This window comes from Rhinolophus sinicus, linkage group LG16 (genome assembly GCF_036562045.2).
Source record: "Rhinolophus sinicus isolate RSC01 linkage group LG16, ASM3656204v1, whole genome shotgun sequence".
Classification (NCBI taxonomy): Eukaryota; Metazoa; Chordata; class Mammalia; order Chiroptera; family Rhinolophidae; genus Rhinolophus; species Rhinolophus sinicus.
Genome location: NC_133765.1, coordinates 25,850,873 through 25,871,045, shown reverse-complemented (window position 1 = coordinate 25,871,045; position 20,173 = coordinate 25,850,873). Strand labels below are relative to the sequence as shown.

Below are 20,173 nucleotides of genomic sequence, written 5' to 3'. Positions count from 1 at the left end.
GGATGTGGGGACCTGGGCTACCCTGACATCATGTTGGTGCTGAGGTGGTCCCTAGGATCAGGCCAACGCCCAGCCGTGATGGCTGTGGACCCTGCTGCCCTGCCCCCTCCCAAGTACCCACCCTGCTTTTGTCTCCTTGAAATCCATCTCTGGTCTGGTTGGGAATGGAATTTCAGGGCCACTCAGAGTAGCAGTAGCAGGATTTGAACGCACATCTAGCTCCAGAGGCTGGGTCTGCTGAGCTTGCCTGCCTCCAGGGGCCACCCCAGGTGCTGTGACGCCCCCAGGGGTGTTTCTCCTATGTCTGAGGGTGGAGGCTGGGGAGAGAATGGTTTGTCTGGAGGCAGCCTGATGCAGGACGTGGGGTTGATGCCAGACCCTGGCTCCCTCTTCCCATCCCCATGGCTGTTTTTCACATTCTCTGTGCCCTCATCTGTAAAATGGGGATGGTTTTATTCTATGCCTGGGAGGGGTGTTGTGAAACTCAATTAAGTGAGGTCAGAAAAGCACTTTGTCACCTGCTGTCTACACTCTGTTTATGTTTACTCCCAGTGGTGTTCCACACAGCACTGACTTACCCAGCTCGTCACCCTGCAGGACCCTGCTCCCCAGGGCATGAGATTCTTGGTTCATTGACCCAGCTCAGAAAGGCCCAAGTCCCGCCCTGGACATGGCCCCTTCCTCTTGGAGCCTCCGTTTCCTGCTCCATGTTCTGCCAGGCTCAGGGGCCTGGGCTTAGGGAGGTGGATGCCCCCACTGCAGGGTCACATCCAGGGAGTCCCCTCTGTCCCCACCTCTGCCAGGACATCACCATGCCAGGCATCCATGCAGAGAGCTGTGCATGGGAAGGGAGGCCCGTATCAGACTGGGACTCCCCAGTTCCCTCTACCCAGATGTCAGTGGAGAAGGTAGGGACAGGACGTGAGGAAGAACCTATGCTGTGAGGTTCAAACCCCCAACTTTCAGACCTGCTGTGTGACCTCGGGCAGGTCACTTCACATCTCTGAGCCTCAGTTTCTTCCTCTTGAATACCCACACCATTGTAAGGAGTGTTGAGGCCCCAACAAGACACATGGTATATGGAAATGCCCAGCACACAGGAAGTGCTTGATAAACACTGAGCTCCCTGGGGTGGGGTTGGTTACTTGCACACCCCCAGGCTCCAGGGAATGAGGTGCGCTGGGGCTGGCCAGGGAGAAGACCACTAACCAGCCACTTTGGCCTGTCCCCAGCCACACTGCCCCCATGGAAGCCTGGAGCATGCCAGGCACAGAGGAAGAGCTGGGAAGGAATTCAGTAATGCAGGGGGACGCCACCCCCAGACCACATGTGCACTATTCAGGAAAGGAGCCAAGGGCCTGGGATCGGTTCCATCTCAGCTGCTCTACGTATGGATCGCTGGCCTGACATGTGAACAGGGCAAATGACAGTGTCCACCTCGAAAGAGCTGGAAGAGTAAATGGAACACCGAATGCAAAGTGACCCAGCACGGCGGGTGCCAGGAGGCTCGGGGCTGCTTCCTTGGGGCTCCAAGCCTGGTCAGCAGGGGAGGAGACAGCCCGTTTTACTCCTAAGGGGAGGAAGAAAGAAACACAAAACAAGAGCTACAAAACAATCCCACAGCTGAGACACCATCTGTGTTTTGCTTTTTTCTTTCTCTTCGTTTTTAAAACAATATAGTGCAGACCGCACTTCTCACAGTAGAATATAATGGTCAATTTTAGTATAAAAAAAAAACATTCTCAGAGATTTGTAAATGCACTTAGTGCTTGAACAGGCCTTGGAGAGAGATACAGTACCGCTTCTGGAGCGCCAGAGGGGCCAGGACTTGGGGAATTTGGGCCTTGGGGACTCAGTGGGGGGGACCCCTGCCTGTCTTCCCCTGCTTGATGGGCAGGCCTTGGAGGGAGCTGGCTGGAAAAGAGTTGCACTGGGTCTCCCAGTTAAAACCAGAAGGTTGCCCCCTCACTGGCTCCTAGGAGAAACCCTGAAGAGGGCATGCTATGGCCCCTCTGATGGGGTCTTAGATGGCAGGCCCATTATTAGCCCCTATGGTACCTTTGTGCGAATAGGGAAATGGCACCCCTTCTTTAAGATTCGGAAAATTGCTGTAATAAATATACAAGTCTAGGATGCAAGTGGTGTCTCCTTGGATGAGGTGCCCTTGTGCAGTGCACAGCCTATACAACTGTGCCCAGCAGCCCTGTACGATATACTGGAGAGAACGGGAAAGGTGGTAGTCCGGGGTTTGGAGATTTGGGGTGGGGGTGCGATTTTTCTGTGTTGGGAAGGAATGGGGGGAGGGGAAGGAGAGTCTAGAGGAGGAGGTGCAGGGGAGCCAGTAATAGTCCCTGGAGCCTCTATTCGAGTGGTCTTCACCTGGATTGGCCAGTGGAGGACACTGAGGGCCCAGTGACTTCTTACAGGCCCCCTCTGCTCCTTTTCCAGGCTACTGGGGAGCTCGTGGGGGCAGAAGCTATCTGACCCTTGGGAGCTACTTTGACCTCACTCTGACTCGAGACCATCACCTTTCTTCCTTCATCCCACCCTGGCCTGAGCTCCTCTCCTGGGAGAGCCAGGAAGAACCACTCCTATTTTTAAGTGGTTTCTCTCCCCCTGCTGCTCTGCCAGTGTGGATGGAGGAAGGCATGGACGTCAGCAGCTGCCCCAGAGCCCTCCCCGTGTCCTGGGGTAGCTGATAGGGGGAGGGGCCTTGGTGAATATGGTCACCCGGCCAAACCGCCACAGGCACGGCAGCAGCCAGCCTGGTTTCCCTGTGGGCATCAGTGGGCACAGGGCGGGGCTGGACACCCCCACGCGCCCCCACCCTGTTCTGTGGCCTGCCTCCCCCCATCGGTGCCCTGTCCATCTGTCCGTGCGTCCGCCAGGCGGGCCTTATCTGTAGACTGGCAGGCGGATGTGGGCGTGCTGGTGGTCGAGCAGCCGGGGCACTGCCACCGTCTCGTAGCCCTTGCCCAGCATCTGCTCTTTGATGCAGGGCGGCCGGATGTCGTTGATGAGATACTCCAGGGACTGCAGGCTGCTGCTCAGCACGGCTGTGTTGCACACGCTCTTGCTGGGCAGGCCTGACAACGCCTCCGCGGGGGGCCCCGCCAGGTCTCGGGCCACCCCAGGACCCAGCTCCGTGACGGCCACCGCTGCTGGGTTGTAGCAGTCGCTGGTGGGGGTCACCAGCACGCTGTTCCAGGGGGCGGCAAAGTACTGGCCCACGGTGAAGCTGGTGGGCAGCCCCACGCTGCAGTTGAGGGGCGACCCACTGGCCCTCTCATACGCTCGCCCCCCGCAAGCCTCGGGGGATTTGTTGGCCACCGTGCCGCCGCTGTAGGCCCGCAGTGGCTGGGGTGGTGGCGGGGGTGGCTTCTGTGGCCACAGCAGGTAATCCAGGCCGCTGTCCACATACCCTGCAGGCTTGGTGGCCCCCGCTAACGTCAAGGCAGCGGTGCTTCCCTGGCCCAGCTCGGCGCCTTTCCGGCAGTCGGGCAGGCCGGCAGCCGCCGAGTAGGCCATGCTGGGGAAGCTGGGCACAGGCCCGTGCTTGGCCGGGCTGGGGTGGGGCACGGCCACGCCCTGGCAGGCAGCGGGCACGGCGCCTGGGGCCTGGCACTGCTGGTTGAGCTGGTAGAGCAGGCTGTGAATGGAGGGCAGGTTGGAAGGCGGCAGGGCCATGCCGCGGCCTGGCAGAGGGATGACGGAGGTGGCAGTGGCAGCAGCCGTAGGCAGCCCAGGGGGCGGGGCGGGAGCCTCGGGGGGTTTGGGGTAGGCCAAGGGCCCCAGAGTGCTGGGTGCTGGGTAGGGGGCGATGCCCACCTGCACGGCAGCCGGTGACAGCTTGGTCCGCTTGCCCTCGGCACTCTTAAGCACGCTTTTGGCAGGCCCCGCGGGCGCGGCCACGCTGGAGGAGGAGACGGCAGCCTTGACAATGGCCAGCAGGCCCTGGTAGCCGGCGGCGTGCTGCGGGTAGGGGCTGTAGCGCTGGCCGCTGGTGTCGTAGCCATTGACGGTGCGGCTGAGGTGCTTGTGCTGTGGCACACGGATGGTGGTGGGGAAGATCTTAATGGACAGCGGGCTGTTGGCCACCTTCTCAGCGTAGGCGTCCAGCTCGGCGGGGCTTGGGTAGCGGGAGGAATGCATGGAGCTGGCCACCGTCTCGCCTGTGGGGACAGGTGAGGAGAGCAAAGCGCAGGTGAGCACCAACCTGGTGACATGGGGAGGCCTGCAGCCACACCCTCCAGTACTCCCCCCCAGGACTCCTGGGGCTGCAGGGCCACCGGCCCCTTGCGCATTTCTCCTTTCATTCATTCACTCCTACATTTTAAAGCTTTGGTGCAAAATATATAAGCGGAGCCGCACACAGAAGCTTGCTGAACTTTCACCAATGGGACCCGCTCGTGTAACAACACCTAGGTCAGGGGACAGAATGCTGCTGGTCTCCTAAGGGCCCCCGGCACCCCCCTCCCAGTCACTAGCCATGCCCAGGTTAGCGGCTCTCTCTGACTTCTAACCACATGGACTAGTTGTGTCTAGTGTTTGTCCATGGAAAGATGGACTCATGCAATGCATGTGCCTTTGCGTTGGCCTCTATCACTTCAGGCTGTTGTTTGAGAGATCCATCCGGGTGGCCATGGTTTGTTTTTCGCATTGCTGTGTGCTGTTCGTGTCTGACTATGTCACGATTTATTCATCCTACCTCCTGTTGACGGCATTTGGGTCGTGTCCAGTTTGACGCTGATACAAATGGTGTCCCCGCCCCCGGTGCATGTATTCAGTGAGGTCTTTTGGGAACACGCCCAGGAGCAGAATTGCTGGGACACAGGGGAGGCGAATGCTCTGCTTTAGCAGAAAATGCCCTAACAGTTTGCCAAAGAGACCGTGCCAGGCTACACGCCCACCAGCAAAGCACAGGGGCTCCACACCCTCGATGGCGCTTGGTATTGTCTGTCTTTGTGTCTGCCCTGGTGTCGTCTGATGAGTGTTCACTCCTCCCTATCTTCTCGGTGCCTGCCTTTCCTCATCTGTAAAATGGGATGCTTCTGTGAGTTGCTCCGTGAGCAGAGCTCAGCATGGCCGGCACGGGGAGAGGTGGTGCCAGTGGGAGCTGCTGCTGTTGGCTTTCACCTGGGCTCACCTTGTCTTGTTCAGTCAGTAGGCAGGTGAGGAGGAGGGGTTTCACCCTCCATCCCCCAGTCCCTCCCTGAGTCTGCCTGTCACCTGCAAGGCCAGTGTGGTGGCCACTGCCTTTTTTGTGAGCTGTTGGCATGGCGCTGAAATATGTACTTTGTGTGACAGGTTGACTATCCCCATGATCAGTGGGCACAACTGGCCATGGGGGAAGCAGGTCACTGGTGGGCAGACCCCCTTCTTTCTAAGCCCCCTCCAGTCCTGAGACAACCCTCAGTGCCACCCAGGACCCTCCACGGGTGTGGGGACTGCACGAGACAGACAGTCCCCCTGCCTGGGCTTTGGAGCTGGCTGGCCTGGTTGTGGGGCTATGGGGCCTGGTTGAGCCTGTTTCCCACCTGTGGAACAGGGGTAATGATCCTGCCAGGTCTGTGGGGTGGCCTCGAGGAAAGATTGCGCCAAGTGGCCCAGCAGGAGGCGAGGTGCACAGTAGCTGTGGGGTGATGGTGACCTCTCTGGGCCCTTAAGCAAGGAGGACTGTACAAGTTCTCCCAGGCATACTGCCTTCCTCCCAGGGCCCACCGGTGATTCCCCGGGAATTTGGGAGGGGGCTTCACGACGCTGAGCCTCAGTTTCACCATCTATAAAATAGGGGTGATACTGCTGTGAACGCTACCTCCCACCGTGGCTCTGAGGTTTTAACCAGTCACGTGCAGGGGAGCACGTTAGCAGAAGCTGGTGCTCTCCTAGTGTGAGTTCGTAAGTACCCTCCCTGTCTGCCCGGAGCAAGGATGTTCCTGGGAGAGGAAGGGGCAGGGGCGTGTGCACAGGTGGGCCTGGCATTATGGCTGGGGCAGTGTAGACACTATGTTCCATCCTTCCAGGGCCTCACCCGCAACTCCCTCATGGGCTCACAGCCAGTCCGGGCAAAATTTGTGCTGTGATGGGGAGGGCAGACAGGATGGGGACGTGGGGGAGCCACACCGAGCCAGGGCTTCAGGGATGGCTTTTGGGAAGAAAGAGCACCCCAGTTAAGGTGATGGTGAAAGGGGTGAGGAGGGAGGAGAGAAACGTATTTCAGGCAGAAGAAACAGCGTGGGCAGAGGTCCAGAGGTGGGGAAGCATGTCTGGGTGGGAACTGTAAATAGAGAGCAAGCAGAAGCTCAGAGCAGCGTGCAAAGACTAAGGGGTGGCTCGGCAAGAGGTGCGTGGGGCCAGAGCACACAGGTGGGACGCCCTTCCTTGCAGGGCAGTGGTTCTTAAGGGGCACTCCTGTCCCCCAGGGCACACTGGCAATGTCTGGAGACCTGTTTGGTTGTCACAACGTGAGGAGGGGGTGCAACTGGCATCTAGTGGGTATTGGTCAGGGGTGCTGCTAAACACCCTACAGCGCACAGCACAGCCCCCACCACAAGGAACTGTCGGCCCCAAGTGTCAGCCGGCCACCAGGGCATTAGCAGCCAGGGGAGGTTTCAATCGGAGGAGGGCAGGGACAGGGGCAGACATGCGTGTTAGAAAGGTCATTCGATCTGCCTTGGGGTGCAGGGATGTGGTCTGACCTAGGCAGGGCAGCATGGAGGGGAGAGGTAGGCAGTACCAAGCACCCCGAGTATGCTGGGGCAGTGCCCTTCCGTCCCTCTGGCCTAACCTGGGCCAGGCAGGTAGAACTGGCCACGGGCCCCCATCCTGACCCTGCCTGGGGCAGCCCCCACCTAAGTGGCCCAAAATAAACTCAGTGTGGAGAATGGAAATGTCATTTTGGCCAACGGGGGAATCTTTCTCCGAGATTGGATTTAAACTACATTATACAAGCAATTTCATGGGCACTTAGCACCGCTCGGAGAGTCCCGCAAAAAAGGGACCAGCTCTTCATTTACCAGCCATAAATCAGCAGTTGCTATAATGAGCACAAAAATGTCACTTTTATGCAATTTTACAGATGAACAAAACTGGTGAAATTAACTGTGGTAACCTACTATAGTCAGCAAAAGCGGCTGCTGGGGAAAAAAAAAAAATTATCTGCATGTATTTCTGTTCCTCTTAAACTCTCTTCCCAAGCAAGTTTCTGCCATTGTGGTGTGAAAACTCATTTGTCCTCACCATTATCCTTTCATTTGGAGTTTATCTTGAGTATCCAATGAGCCACCAACTGTGAAAATGATTAAATCTACAAAATCTATCTAATGGATGGAATAAATTAGGTGTTTAAAACTTTAAGAAGAGGGGGGTGGGAAAGCAATGCCTGTTTCTAGTTTCCATTCATTGAAAGAAGGGGCCTGTGTGGCCCCTGATTGGTCAACAGGGCAAGAGTGGGTTGGTGTCTCTGGCTTTTGTTGGAGCCGATGGTGGTGCCATTGTAACACACAGCCTGCCCTTGGCCGAGCACTAAGGATGTGCTGGGCTCTGGGCCTATAGCTTTTCTTGGCTCCCTTTCTTTGGAGCACCTGACAGCGCTGAGAGGTGGTCCCCATTCCGCAGCAGAGGAAGCAGATAAGTTGTGGCATTTGGCAGGTGGCCTCCAAGACCTGCCATGCCCCCCGCCCCAGTGATTCTCACCTCACGGTATTCACGTCCTTGTACGGTCCCCTCCTACTACAAACGGGGCTGACCTGTAATGACCTATGAGATACCGTGGAAGTGAAGGAGTGTAATTTCCACAGCTAGGTCATAAAAGGCACTGCGGCTTCCTCCTTGCTCATTCTCTCTTGGACGACTTGCTCTGGGGGAAGCGGCTGCCACGTGAGGACACTGGAGCAGCCTGTGGGGAGACCCACATGGGGACCAGCTGAGGCCTCCTGCAACAGCACGTGAGCCTTCTTGGAAGTGGGTCCTCCAGCCACAGTCAAACCTTCCGATGACGGCAGCCTCACGAGAGACACAGAGCAGAACTGCCCAGCTGGGCCACACCTGAATTCCTGAGCCACAGAAACCACGAGAGATGCTGCATGATTCTTGATGTTTCACGCCACTAAGTTTTGGTGCAACTTGTTATGCAGCCATAGATAACTAATACAGGCCCCCATGTTACAGGTGAGGAAATGGAAGTTCAGCGCTTTCTGAGCCCACACCCCGTAAGGGGCACAGCTCAAGTGGGGCCTGGCCTGCTTTCCAGGTCATCTTCAGCTCGCTCTCCCATCCCTCCCTCTGCACCCGGTGGAAGCCAGGAGACTCATGAGGTTCTCCCTCTTCTTCCAGAGAATGAGGGGAACAATCCTGAGGAGGGACCGTAAAGACAGCCTGGAGGCTCAGAGAGGCCGGAGGTGACCCCCCCCCCGGGGGCCACACGGGCAGGCAGCTCTTACTCCTATTCTAGGCTGCTGCCTTGCTTCTAGAGACCGCCAGCTCGTGGCCTGAGCCGGTCTCACCCGGACACATGCTCGGTTGGGCCTGCTCAGCGCTCTTTGGTCTTTTGGACGTAAGAACCTTCAGGTGGACAGGCTGGTCACCAGAGTCCCGTCTCAAACCTGGCCTGGCTGCTGTGCCACTGTGGCCCCTGCTTTATGCCTTGTTCCTGCAGAGCTTTCTCCTGAGCCACCCAGGGTGCCTCAAACCCAGCCTTTTCCACCAGAATAGCCGTGGTCGTGGCTTGGGGTCCCGGCCACTCAGACCAGCCTGGACCCCTTACCCCAGCTTGGCTGAAGGCTCTAGAGCCTCCCTGGAGGTGGGCCCAGCCACCAGTGTTTGGTGCCATTCCGTAGCTTTGCTTTGGCAAATATAATGACACAGTAAAAGGCCTCACATGAAGGAACAAGCTGAGCCTGCGGTCTGGGGCAAGCTTCTAAGTGGGGGTGAGGATGGGGCAGCATTCACAGGGTTAATGTGGGAGGGGCCCATGGCCCTGTGGGCCCATTGGGGAACCGCAGGGCCCAGCCTCCATGCTATTTTCCTCTCCGCCTTCCCTGAGTCGCCTTCCCTGAGTCCCCTGTTGGGTGAGGGGCCTGGGCTTCATCACCGCATGATTGCTGGGGGTTTGTCCCTCTCAGGAGTCCCTGAACTGGCTTGTTCACTGCTGTGTCCCCACTCACACATACTAGGTGCTCAAGAATGTGGTATTGAATGGATGACGAGGCTGTGGCCAGCTAGACGTATCCAGACCCTGTTCACTGCCAGTCACAACACCTGGGAGGGGCTAAGCCAGACACAGCTCCATGGACCACTGCCTTCCAGAAGCCTCCCTGCAGCCCCACAGCCCCTAGACCAGGGGTGCCCAAACTGCGGCCCATGATCCATTGTTAATTGTCCCGCAGCAAATTCCAAAAATATATTTCGTTTACTTAAATAAACCAGGTGAGGCAATACGTACTTCACCTCGAGTGAGTGGCCCGGCTGTTTGTGTATTTTACCGCATATGGCCCTTGGTGAAAACTGTTGAAAAAAGTTTGGACACCCCTGGGTTAGATGTTTCCTGAGCCCAACTGTGTGGCAGCAAGCAGTGCCTTGGGCCTTAGGGACGCAGCAGCTGTCACAGCAAAGCAAAGGCCTGTCCTTGTGGGGCTGACCGCCTAGTCGGGGAAGACAACGCTGTATAACGCGTGAGGCAGCGGCTCGCCCATGAACGAGAATAAAGTGGCTCGGTGCACTGGTTTTAAAATATGTCCCTAGAATCTGTGACACACCCCCTACAAAGGGGGGCGCCTGATTTCCCTTCACTTGGACTAGCTGGGCGGCTCGATTCTACTGAATAGAAGGCGTGGTGTGGGTGATTTGGCCAGCACCCGCCACCCGATGTGTGAGGGAGCAAGCCTCAGGAGAGCGCAGCCCCCAGGCTGGGGCTTCCAGCAGATGCCCTTCCCTCCCAGCGACATCATGGAGCAGGGCCTCCATCCTCATTGGGCCCCGTCTGTATTCCAGAACATACTAAACGGCTGTTGGACGCCATTGAGTTTTGGGGTAATCTGTCACACAGCCCTAGTAGTATTTGTCACACAGCAGGGTATTAAGGACCGAGAGTGACGAGATGGAGGGGTGCCTACTTTGGACAGGGTGATCAGCGAAGAAACCTTCTCTGCTAAAGTGGCTTTGGAAGAAAGATCAGGAGGTGAGGGAGTGAGCCACGTGGGTGTCTGATGAACAGGCCGTCTTGGAATGGGGCCAGTGAACGCGAAGGCTCAGGGGAGTGGGCCAGGCGCGTCTGGGAAAGCAGAGTCAGCAGGGGAGGCCCGCAGAAGATGAATGGGAGAGGCGGGGGCGTGCAGGGTGCTAACACCTGTTGGAGTGGCTATTATCACAAACACTAGAAATAACAAGTGCTGGCGAGGATGTGGAGAAAAGGGAACCCTCGTGCACTGGGTGAGATTGCAAATGGGTGCAGCCACGATGGAAATCAGTATGGAGGTCCCTCAGAAAATTAAAAATAGAGTTGCCTTATGACCCAGCAATTCACCTTCTGGGTATTTATCCGAAGGAAATGAAATCACTGTCATGAAAAGATATTGGCATCTCCATGTTCACTGCAGCATTACTTACAACAGCCAAGACACAGAAACCGCCTAAGTGCCCATCGATGGACGAACGGGTAAAGAACATGTGGTATATTCACAATGGCATATTATTCAGGCATAAGAATGAAATCTTGTCATTTGTGGCAACGTGGATGGACTTCCAGGGCATTATGCTAAATGAAATAAGTCAGAGAAAGACAAATACTGTATGATCTCACTTCTATGTGAAATCTGAAAAATACATATTTAAAAAAACCAAGCTTATAGACACAGGGAACAGATTGGCGGTTGTCAGAGGGAGGCAGGGTGGGTGGAAGAAATGGGTGAATTATTATTATTGTTTTATTTTTTCAGTTAAAAAACAAAAAACAAAACAAAACCAACCTCAAGTGCCCTGTGAGGCCCTGGGCGTTTGTTCCACATTGGATGATGGGAACAGAGAAGAGCTAGGACCTGACCCGGGCTTTAACAGGAGCCCTCAGGCCGCTGGTTGGAAAATAGGGCTGGAAAAGGGGCCTCAGGAAGAGGTCCTGGAAGTAGCCGGACGGTCCCCAGGAGACGGAGCATGCAGGAGGTCCTCTAGCAGAAATATGCCTTGCTGGGCATTAAAACATAGCTTCTAGAAGGCTCTGACAACAGACAAATGTGTACGGTACCGGTATGTGGAAAGAGGTTACAAGGGGGTTGGCTTTGCCACACGAGCCTCGGTCTCCCTCCTTCCCTCTCGAAGGGTCTCAAACCAAGATTTGAAGAGAAAAGCCCCAGATGCCAACTGGGTCCCGGCCTAGGCCGGGGCATTTTATTTCTTCTCTGTGCTTTTCTGTAATCGCCAGTGGTAGCCACAACCGCTTGTTGCTTTAGGGTAGGGGGTAGGCTAGGGCTCCCGTTCCCACCAGGCGTCCTATCCTTGACATCTGCGTCATGCAGCCGAGTCAAAGCGGCCTCTGTTTCCCGTGGCCTTGAGCCGCCCAAGGCCCTCCTTTGCTCCCCGTCCGCTATCATCAGGCCAGGTCTGCTCCTGAGCAGAGCACACAGGGGGGTTGGCAGCCTTTTGAGAAGGCAGGGGGGTGCGAATGCCAGCTGAGTCACAGACACCTGGGTTCAAATCCTGGCTCTGCCACATACTGTGTGGCCTTGAGCAGGCCACTGCCCCTCTCTGAGCTTTGGCTTCTCTCTTGTGTAAAAGCGGGACGATGCTATTGCTGCTGCTGACCTTGGAGAGTTTTTGTGAGGACTGTCAAGGGTGCCTACCCTCCGTGGGGGCTGCGGTTGTTGGCGATCACTTCACTAAAGCCTCTTCTGCCGCTTCCACGCTCCCAGCTGCTTCTCTCTGTAAAACCCTCTAATGAGGCCGTCTGTGTGTCGTCTGAGCTACACAGGGTACAGTCACGGCCCTGGCCACCTGGCTCAGACCTCCCTCTGGCCCCTGGACGATGTCCTCCCACATGCCGACAGCCACCCTCTGTTGAGGGTTTGCCTCTGGACCAGCTATTGTGCCAAACGCTCAAGTCAGTCCCCATGGCGGCCTTGGGAGGTCGGCCCTAGGTTTCAGGAGAGGAAGTCAGATGTCCAAGGAACAGGGTGTCAAGCAGGGGTTGCAAACACACATGCCCACGTGTTTTTGCCGACCACTGGAGGACAGATGGGCTGGGAACAGCTAGAAAGCCCAGGAAGGGCAGCTGAAGTGTTCAGGGAGGGCGTGCCCTGCCCAGGGACATTCACTTTTGAAACGATGTTCAAACACGAAGCAGGGCAGACCATACACCTGGTGGGCAGGGTGAATGTGGCCCACAGGCCACCAGTTTGAGACCTCTGATGGCACAGAAAGGACTTGTGAGCCAGGATCTGAGCCCTGGTCATCCGTCTCCTGGGCCCCTGCTCTCAGTTACTAGGTACCATGGATGCTGGGACTTGGGCCAGTTGTCTCAAGCTGATGCACCTTCCTTTGCTAACCCAAACCCCACGGGTCCTTCAGTGTCCAGCTCGCATGATTCCTCCTTGACTGACTCCCTGGACACCCTACTCATGGGGGCTGTGTCCCTCTGTCTCCCTCGTCTCATGCCTGGATGGGAAGTGCCCCATCTCTGGGTCCCAGAGTGATGAATCCGGGGTTGGGGGGAATGTCCACACCGTGCCTGGCACACAGTAGCTGCTTGAATTATGTGCCAGAAGAATGAAGAGGAGTTGCCTACACCTTCCTTGTCTGCTGGCTCTGACCCTGCAGATCTCAGCCAACATACCCCCCAATCCAGGCAGCTTTCCCTGACATGCCCTTCCCCGCACCCCCAGACTGTAGCTGTCTGTTGATTTGTCTCCTAGGCTAGATTTGGAAGCCTTTGAGGGCAGGCCCTGCTCTTGCTCAGCATGCCTAAAAGAATGGGTGCAGAGTCCAGCAAATCCCGTTTCGGTGCCTCCGAGGCAGCCGCCAGACAGAACCTGGGCTCCTGTGTGCAGAAAGCTCCTGTGTGAACTGCCCCACTCTCCGCCCCCGCCCGCATGGCCCCCATCAAAGCCTTGTCAGGAAATTTTAAAAGGCTGCTGTGAGTGCGGGCTCGTCATCTCTGCCATTAACTTAATGTTATGGGCCTTTTACAGGTGCGTTAAGTAGACATGGTTATTAACGAGTATATTAAGCCAATTAAAAGCAGCCCTTTGTGTGAGATTTAATGTCGCTACAGGGAGACATGAAAGTGGGGCAGGACTCAGCAGTGCCCTGCCTTTCGGAAACTGAGCAGGGGAGCGGCATGGGGGCCCTACTGTGGAGACCACAGAGGTGAGAGGCTCAGGCTCTGGCTGGAGTCGGGCTGTGGTGGTTTGACGCCCAGCGTTACCACTTGATGTGGGTGACCTTGCATAGCAACGTGATCTGACCCTCAGTCTCTCGTCTGTAGGGGTGACTGGTGGACACGTCATACTTGCCGAAGTCGGCGCAGTTCTCTGCCCTGTAAGGCAGGGGGTGCTTGCTCATCGAGGGGCAGGTAGAGGTGGGGATGGTGGTGGACAGGGCGGGGGTGCAACGCCAGCCCAGAGTGCCTGGTCCCACACTCCAGGGTTCTCTGTGGCACCCCAGGCACCTGCCATGGATGTACCTCAGTCTGTCAGTTACCGTCCAGCTGAATGCAGGGTCCTACGGATCCACTGGACATACCCCTGGAGAGGTGGTTCCCTCAGCAGACCTCAGATTTTTTTGGCTGTAAATGGAGCTAACTGTAGCTTTCCCAAGGGAACGGTGAGAGAATTAAAGTTGTGCCAGGCATGCAGTAGGTGTTTAGCGAATGCCATTTTTCTCATGCTGTTGCAAGTTTTGCCTATTGCCTTCTCCCTTAAGGCTCCGGAAGTCACTGTGGGCATTATCTGTGTGGAGATGGTGGGGGAAGGGGTGTCCAGGGCTGTTCCAGGACAGAAGGGGCCCCTGGGCACAGGGCCTGGCCTCGGCTCGCAGGGAGGAGCAGCCCACATCTGCATTCCCCTTGGCTGAGACACTCTGCCCTTGGAAGTGGCAGCCTCCTGAATGCTCAATTAACGTGACACTAATTAGCTGGTGGCACCAGCAGAATCCCTAATGAGGCTGCCCAGGAGAGGGGCAGGGCAAGGTGGCTGGGCCAGGGCAGATGCAGCTGTTCTCTGGCCTCTGCTGGGAGGGCTGTGGTGAGAGGCAGAGCGGTTGCCAGCCACCCTGACTGCCCCCAGCTCCCGCCTACTGACCGGGGTGTCCGTCCCCGGGCCTTTGACGTCAGCCTCGGGTGTGAATCCAAGTGTCCCAGTTACTAGCTGGGGAACCTCAGGGAAGTGACAACAGCTCCCTGGCCTCTGTTTCCCCTAAGGGGACAGAGATTAAGTCAGAGGATAGATGTCAGAAGGCTTGGTACATAGTGGGTGTGTAGAAAAGGCTGGCTGCCTTCCTTCTAGCTGTTTCTGGGCCAGACTAAGCAGTGCAGGGTGGTGGTTATATCGCTGGGCACTACACAAAGGACCGTCTCGCATTCTCCACCCATGTGTGTGCACACATGTGAGCTCAGACACACGTGCTGAGACATTCAGGACCATCCTGCACAAAGCCTGGCAGGTGCTCACAGGCACACGTGTGTATCCACACACGCCTTCCACACCCCCTAAGCCCGGGCGGGAGCTCTGCAGTCCCTGTAGGCAGGGCTGGGAGGACTTTCATCCATCCCCAGCCTGACTTTCCTGCCCCTCACCTGTGCCTCAGTTTCTCTTATCTGCTCCCTGTCTGAGCTCTCTCTTTGGGAGTCCACTCCTTACTCTCTCCCTGTCCCCAGGTCCCTGGTTGGTCTGTGTTCCTGTCTAGCCTGGCGGCTGTTTTTGCCCTTTGGAACTACTGTTGCTTCATCTCTCCCTCCTTTATACACACCGCTGTCTGTCTCCATCCACACCCAGGCTGGTCTGACTCACCTACCCCTCCCCTCCTCACGCCAGTCTCAGTCTCCAGCTCTCACTCTTGGTCCCTCCTGCCCCTGGTCCCTGCCCTTCCCCATCACTCTCATTCGGTAGCCACGTCTGTGGCTCTCTAATCTGGATACTGGGCCATTATAAGTGCTGCAGACACCGTCTCTCACTTTTTGGCTCGTCTTGACTATTGTACGGTATATTTTGCTGAGCTGCAGTTTTTAATTTTAGTATGGTTCAACTTGCCTTTTCTTTATTTGTGCTGTTTTCCTTCTCAGTTTGCCAGTACTTTGTATCCTGAGGATGCTAGTCTGTCATTTTCTTCAAAAAATAATACGGTTCTGTTTTCCATGATACAGTAGTTCCCCCTTATCCGTCGTTTTGCCTTCTGTGGTTTCAACCACCTGTGGTCTACCACAGTCTGAAAATATTAAATGGAACATTCCAGAAATAAACAATTCATAAGTTTTATGTTACGTGCTATTCTGAGTAGCACAATGAACTCTTGCACCGTCCCACTCTGTCTCACCTGGGACGTGAATTCTCCCTTTGTATACGCTACCCACCCATCAGTCACTCAATAGCCATATTGGTAATCAGAGAGAGAGAACATATTCACGTAACTTTTATTATAATATATTGCTATAATTATTCTACTTTATTAGTTATGATTGTTAATTTCCTACTGTGCCTAATTTATACATTAAACTTTATAACAGGTATGCCTGGGTAGGAAAAAACATAGTAGATATAGGGTTTGGTAGTATCTGTGATTTCAGGCATCCCCTGGGGGTCTTGGAACGTATCCATCATAGGGGGATAGCTGATAAGGGGGGAACTACTGTATTAGATTTTTTGTATTAGATTTGTAGTCTGCCCAGAAGTCCTTTTTGTGTCTGTGTGAGTTAGGGCTCCAGTGTCATTTAGTCCATATGGGTGACCAGTTGTCCCAGCACCGTACATCCTACCCCAGTGAGCGGCAAGGCCCACTTGGTCCTTGATTGAGCTCACAGGTGTGTGGAACCACTTTTAGATACTCAGCTCCATTCCTTGGTCCCCTCTGCCCCTTTGCTGATTCCGTGGTCTCAGCCTTAAGCCATGGCACTCCCGGTCCTTCCACCACCCTTGTATTTCATTGTCAAAAGCACCTTGACATTTCATGGCCCTTTGTCCTTTCCTTGTCGACTTCAATGTCAGCTTTTCAAGTGACACACAGATGGTCAGGATGTAGGGATTGAACTGAATTTTTTCCACATCGAATCTCTGTCCATGTGCATAGTATATGTCTAAATTTATTTAGGTCTTTAAAAATAGAATTGAATAAACTTATGTTTTTCTCCATAGAGGTCATTTATCTCCTTTGTGAATTTATTTTAGATTCCTTAATAAACTATAATAGTATCATAATTTAGAGAAAATGGAAAATTCCTAGATAGACATAAACTACCAAAATTGAATTAAGAAGAAATAGAAAATCTAAATAGACGTAGAACAAGTAAAGAGATTGAATTAATAATCAAAACACGACCCACAAAGAAAAGCCCAGGCCAAGATGGCTTCACTGGTGAAGTGTACCCTACATGAAAGAAGAATGAATGCCAATTTTCCATAAACTTTTCTAAAAAAGAGAAGAAAAGGGAACCCTTGCAAACTAATTCTGTGAGGCCAGTATTACCCTGATTGCAAAACCAGACAAAGACACAACAAAATAACTGTAGACTAATATCTCATATGAATATGTATGTAAAAAAATCAACAAGTTGTTAGCAAACTGAATCCAGCAACATACAAAGAGAATTATACATCATAGCCAAGAAGACTTATCCCAGGAATGCAAGGTTGGTTTAACATCGAAAACTCAATTAACGTAACACACCATATTGACAGAACAAGGGACAACTAACTACTACATGATCAGACACAGAAAAAGCATTTGATGTCATCCAACGTCCCTTCATGATAAAAACACTCAACAAACTAGGCTAGAAGGGAACTGCCTCAACCTGACAAAGAGTAGATAGGAAAAACGCACAGCTAACATCATATTTAATGGTAAAAGAGAGTGTTTTCCCTCTAAAATCAGGAACAAGACAAAGATGTCCACACTTGCCACTTCTATTCAACATTGTACTGGAGATTCTAGCCATGGCACCTACACAAGAAAAAGAAATAAAAGGCATTCATATTAAAAAAGCAAGAAGTAAAACTGTGTTCATATATGCCATAATCTTGCACACAGAAAATCCTATGAAATCCACTAAAAAAATCGTGAGAACAAACAAGTTCAGCAAGTTTGCGGATACAAGACCAATATACAAAAACCAGTTGTATTTCTATATACTCACAATGAACAATCCAAACTGATATTAAGAAAACAATTCTACACGCAGGAGCGTCAAAAAGAATTAAATACGTAGAAACAAATTTAACAAAAGAAGAGTAAAACTTAGACTCTGAAAAACAGAACACATTGTTGAAAGAAATTAAAGAAGATTTAAATAAATGGAAAGACATCCCACGTTCATGAACTGGAGGACTTCCTGTCAAATGGTAATGCTCCCGAAATTGATGTACAGATCCAACACAATCCCTGTCAAAATCCCAGATGGCTTCTGTGCAGAAATTGACAAGCTGATCCTAACATGCGTGGGACTCAAAAGAGCCAAAACCATCTGGAAAAAGGACAGAGTTGGAGGATTCACAATTTAGAATTTCACTACTTACCACAAAGCTACAGTAATAAAGACAGTGTAACCCTGGCACAAAGGTAGACATACAGATCAATAGAATAGAATTGAGAATCCAGAAACAAACCCTCACATTTGTGGTCAATTGATTTTTGCCAAAGGCGCCAAAACAGTTCAGTAGGGAAAGACTGGTCTCTTCAATAAATGGTGCTGGGACAAAAGGTAGCCGTAGGCAAAAGAATGAAGCTGGACCTTCTTTCTCACACCATACACAAAAATTAACTCAAAATAGGTCACAGACGTGAAGGTAGGAGCTAAAACTAGAAAATTCTTAAAAGAAAACACAGCAAATTTTCACATCCTACGATTAAGCAAAGCCTTCTTAGATATAACACCAAAAGCACAGGTAACGAAAGAAATTCTGACCTCATCAAAATTAAAACCTTTTATGCTTCAAAGGACACCATGAAGAAAGTAAAACAACCATAGAAGGGGAGAAAATATTTGCAAATCATGAATCTGGTAAGGGACTTGTATCTAGAATGTATATATAAAGAACTTCTACAACTTAAAAAAAAAGAACCCAATTTAAAAATGGGCAAGAGAGCAGAATAGACATGTCTTCAAAGAAGACCTACAAAGGCCAGTAAAGCACATGAGAAGATTCCCCATATTCTTAAGTCATTAGGGAAATGCAAATCAAAACCACAATGAGATACCGTTTCATACACACCAGGATGGCTAGAATCAGAAAGACCTGGTAAGTGTTGGTGAGGATGTGGAGAAATTGGAAGCCTCATACACTGCTGGTGGGAATGTAACATGGTACAGCTGCTTTGGAAGCCAGTTTGGCAGTTCTTCAAAAAATTAAGCATAGAGTTAACCATGTGACCCAGCCATTCCACTCCTAGGTATGTGCACAAGTGAAATGTAAACATATGTCCACACAGAAACTCGAACACATGATTGTAGCAGCATTATTCCTAATTGCTAAAAATGTGGAAACATTCCAAATGTCTGTCAGCTGATAAATGGATAAATAAAAGGTGGCATATCCACACAATGGAATATTATTCGGCAATAACAAGGAATGAAGTGCTACAACATGGATGAACCTTGAAAACACTATACTAATTGAAAAACAGCCAGACACAAAAAGCTATATATGATTCCATTTATATGAAATGTCCAAAGCAGGTAAATATGTAGAAAGACAAAGTAGTTTAGTTGTTGCCTAGGGTTTGATGGGGCTGTAATGGGTATCGGGGTGCTTTTGGGGGTGATGAGGCAATGTTCTGGAATTTGATGGTGGTGACGCTTGCACAGCTCTGTGAATTTCTACTAAGAAGTCCTCACTAGTACACTTTGAATGGGTGAATTGTATGGTATGTGTGTTACCATCCACATAAAGCTGTTTCCCAAAGATTGTAATAGTATCTTTTTGTAACCTGTATTTTCCAGTTCTTTGTTACAGGTGTGGAGCAGGAGCATGCAAATCTGGCCTGTTGCCTGCTTTTGTAAATAAAGTTTTATTGGAACACAGCCATGCCCATTCATGTCTATGCATCTAGGACAGTTTTCATGCCACAGCGCAGCAGAGTTCTGTGGTTAAATAGAGACTGTATGGCCTGCAGGGCCGAAAATCTTGGCTCTTTACTGAAAAAGTGTGACAACTTCTGTTGTACAGGGATAGAGTTGCGTTCCTGTGTTGATCTTATATTTGTGATCTTGCTGAATTCTTACTCTCTTGGGGTCTCTATGCAGATAGTTTTACTTCTCTTTAATCCTTGTAACTTGTTATTTATGTTCCCTGTCATATGCGCTGGCCAGGACCTCTGTACAATGTGGAAAGGCAGTGATTTGGATCTGTCTCCTCTGATTTTTATCTACTCTCAGGTCGGCTCGTTGTGGTTTGTGGTTGAATACTCTGTAATAGATGAAGGGATTTGCCTGCCTTCCTAGTTTGCTAAGAGCTTATCTGTATTTGTTAAATCATAAAAGGGGGTAACTCTGTCCAGCCCTCTCCTAGCCCCTCATCCCTGAGGCTGTGTCCTCTCCTATGTCCCCTTCCCATGGCAGGGGCGGCACTGGACCTTCCTTCCACCCGCCCCCCAGGCTGCACTCAGCAACAGCTACATAATTGGATCTGCTGTGCGGGCAGAGGTTTGTTTTTAATTTTATTGGAATTTTAAATTGCTTTGTTTCTTCCGTATTTTATTAGTGTCAGTGGAAGCAGCTGCACCTGCAGGAATGCTGGGGGGGGGCAGGGGCCCCAGCTTCTCAGAGTCAGGCTGTTGCATGAGGGTGGGATGAGGGGTGGGAGTTGGGGAGAAGAGCTGCTCCCTGATTTGGGGGTAGCAAGCCCTTCGAAACTTCTCACCATGCTGAGAGAGAGGTCCGGGGATCCGCTTTTTCCCTGTGGGTATGAGTGTGGGGAGGGGGTCTCCCAGCCTCTGGAGGGGATGGGGGCAGGTAAAGTGTTTGAGTCCACACGCCCTG

General features: G+C 52.5%; 1 protein-coding gene across 1 annotated transcript in view; it reads right to left on the bottom strand.

The window, feature by feature from the left end:
• Positions 1-1,634: 1,634 nt before the first annotated feature.
• FAM222A (family with sequence similarity 222 member A) overlaps positions 1,635-20,173 on the bottom strand; it is a 56,905-nt gene continuing 38,366 nt past the window's right edge. The window contains exon 3 of the mRNA XM_019757504.2: positions 1,635-4,172. Coding sequence (XP_019613063.2) covers positions 2,896-4,172 — 1,277 coding nt within the window. The 3' untranslated portion in view covers positions 1,635-2,895. The remainder of the gene's footprint in view (positions 4,173-20,173) is intronic.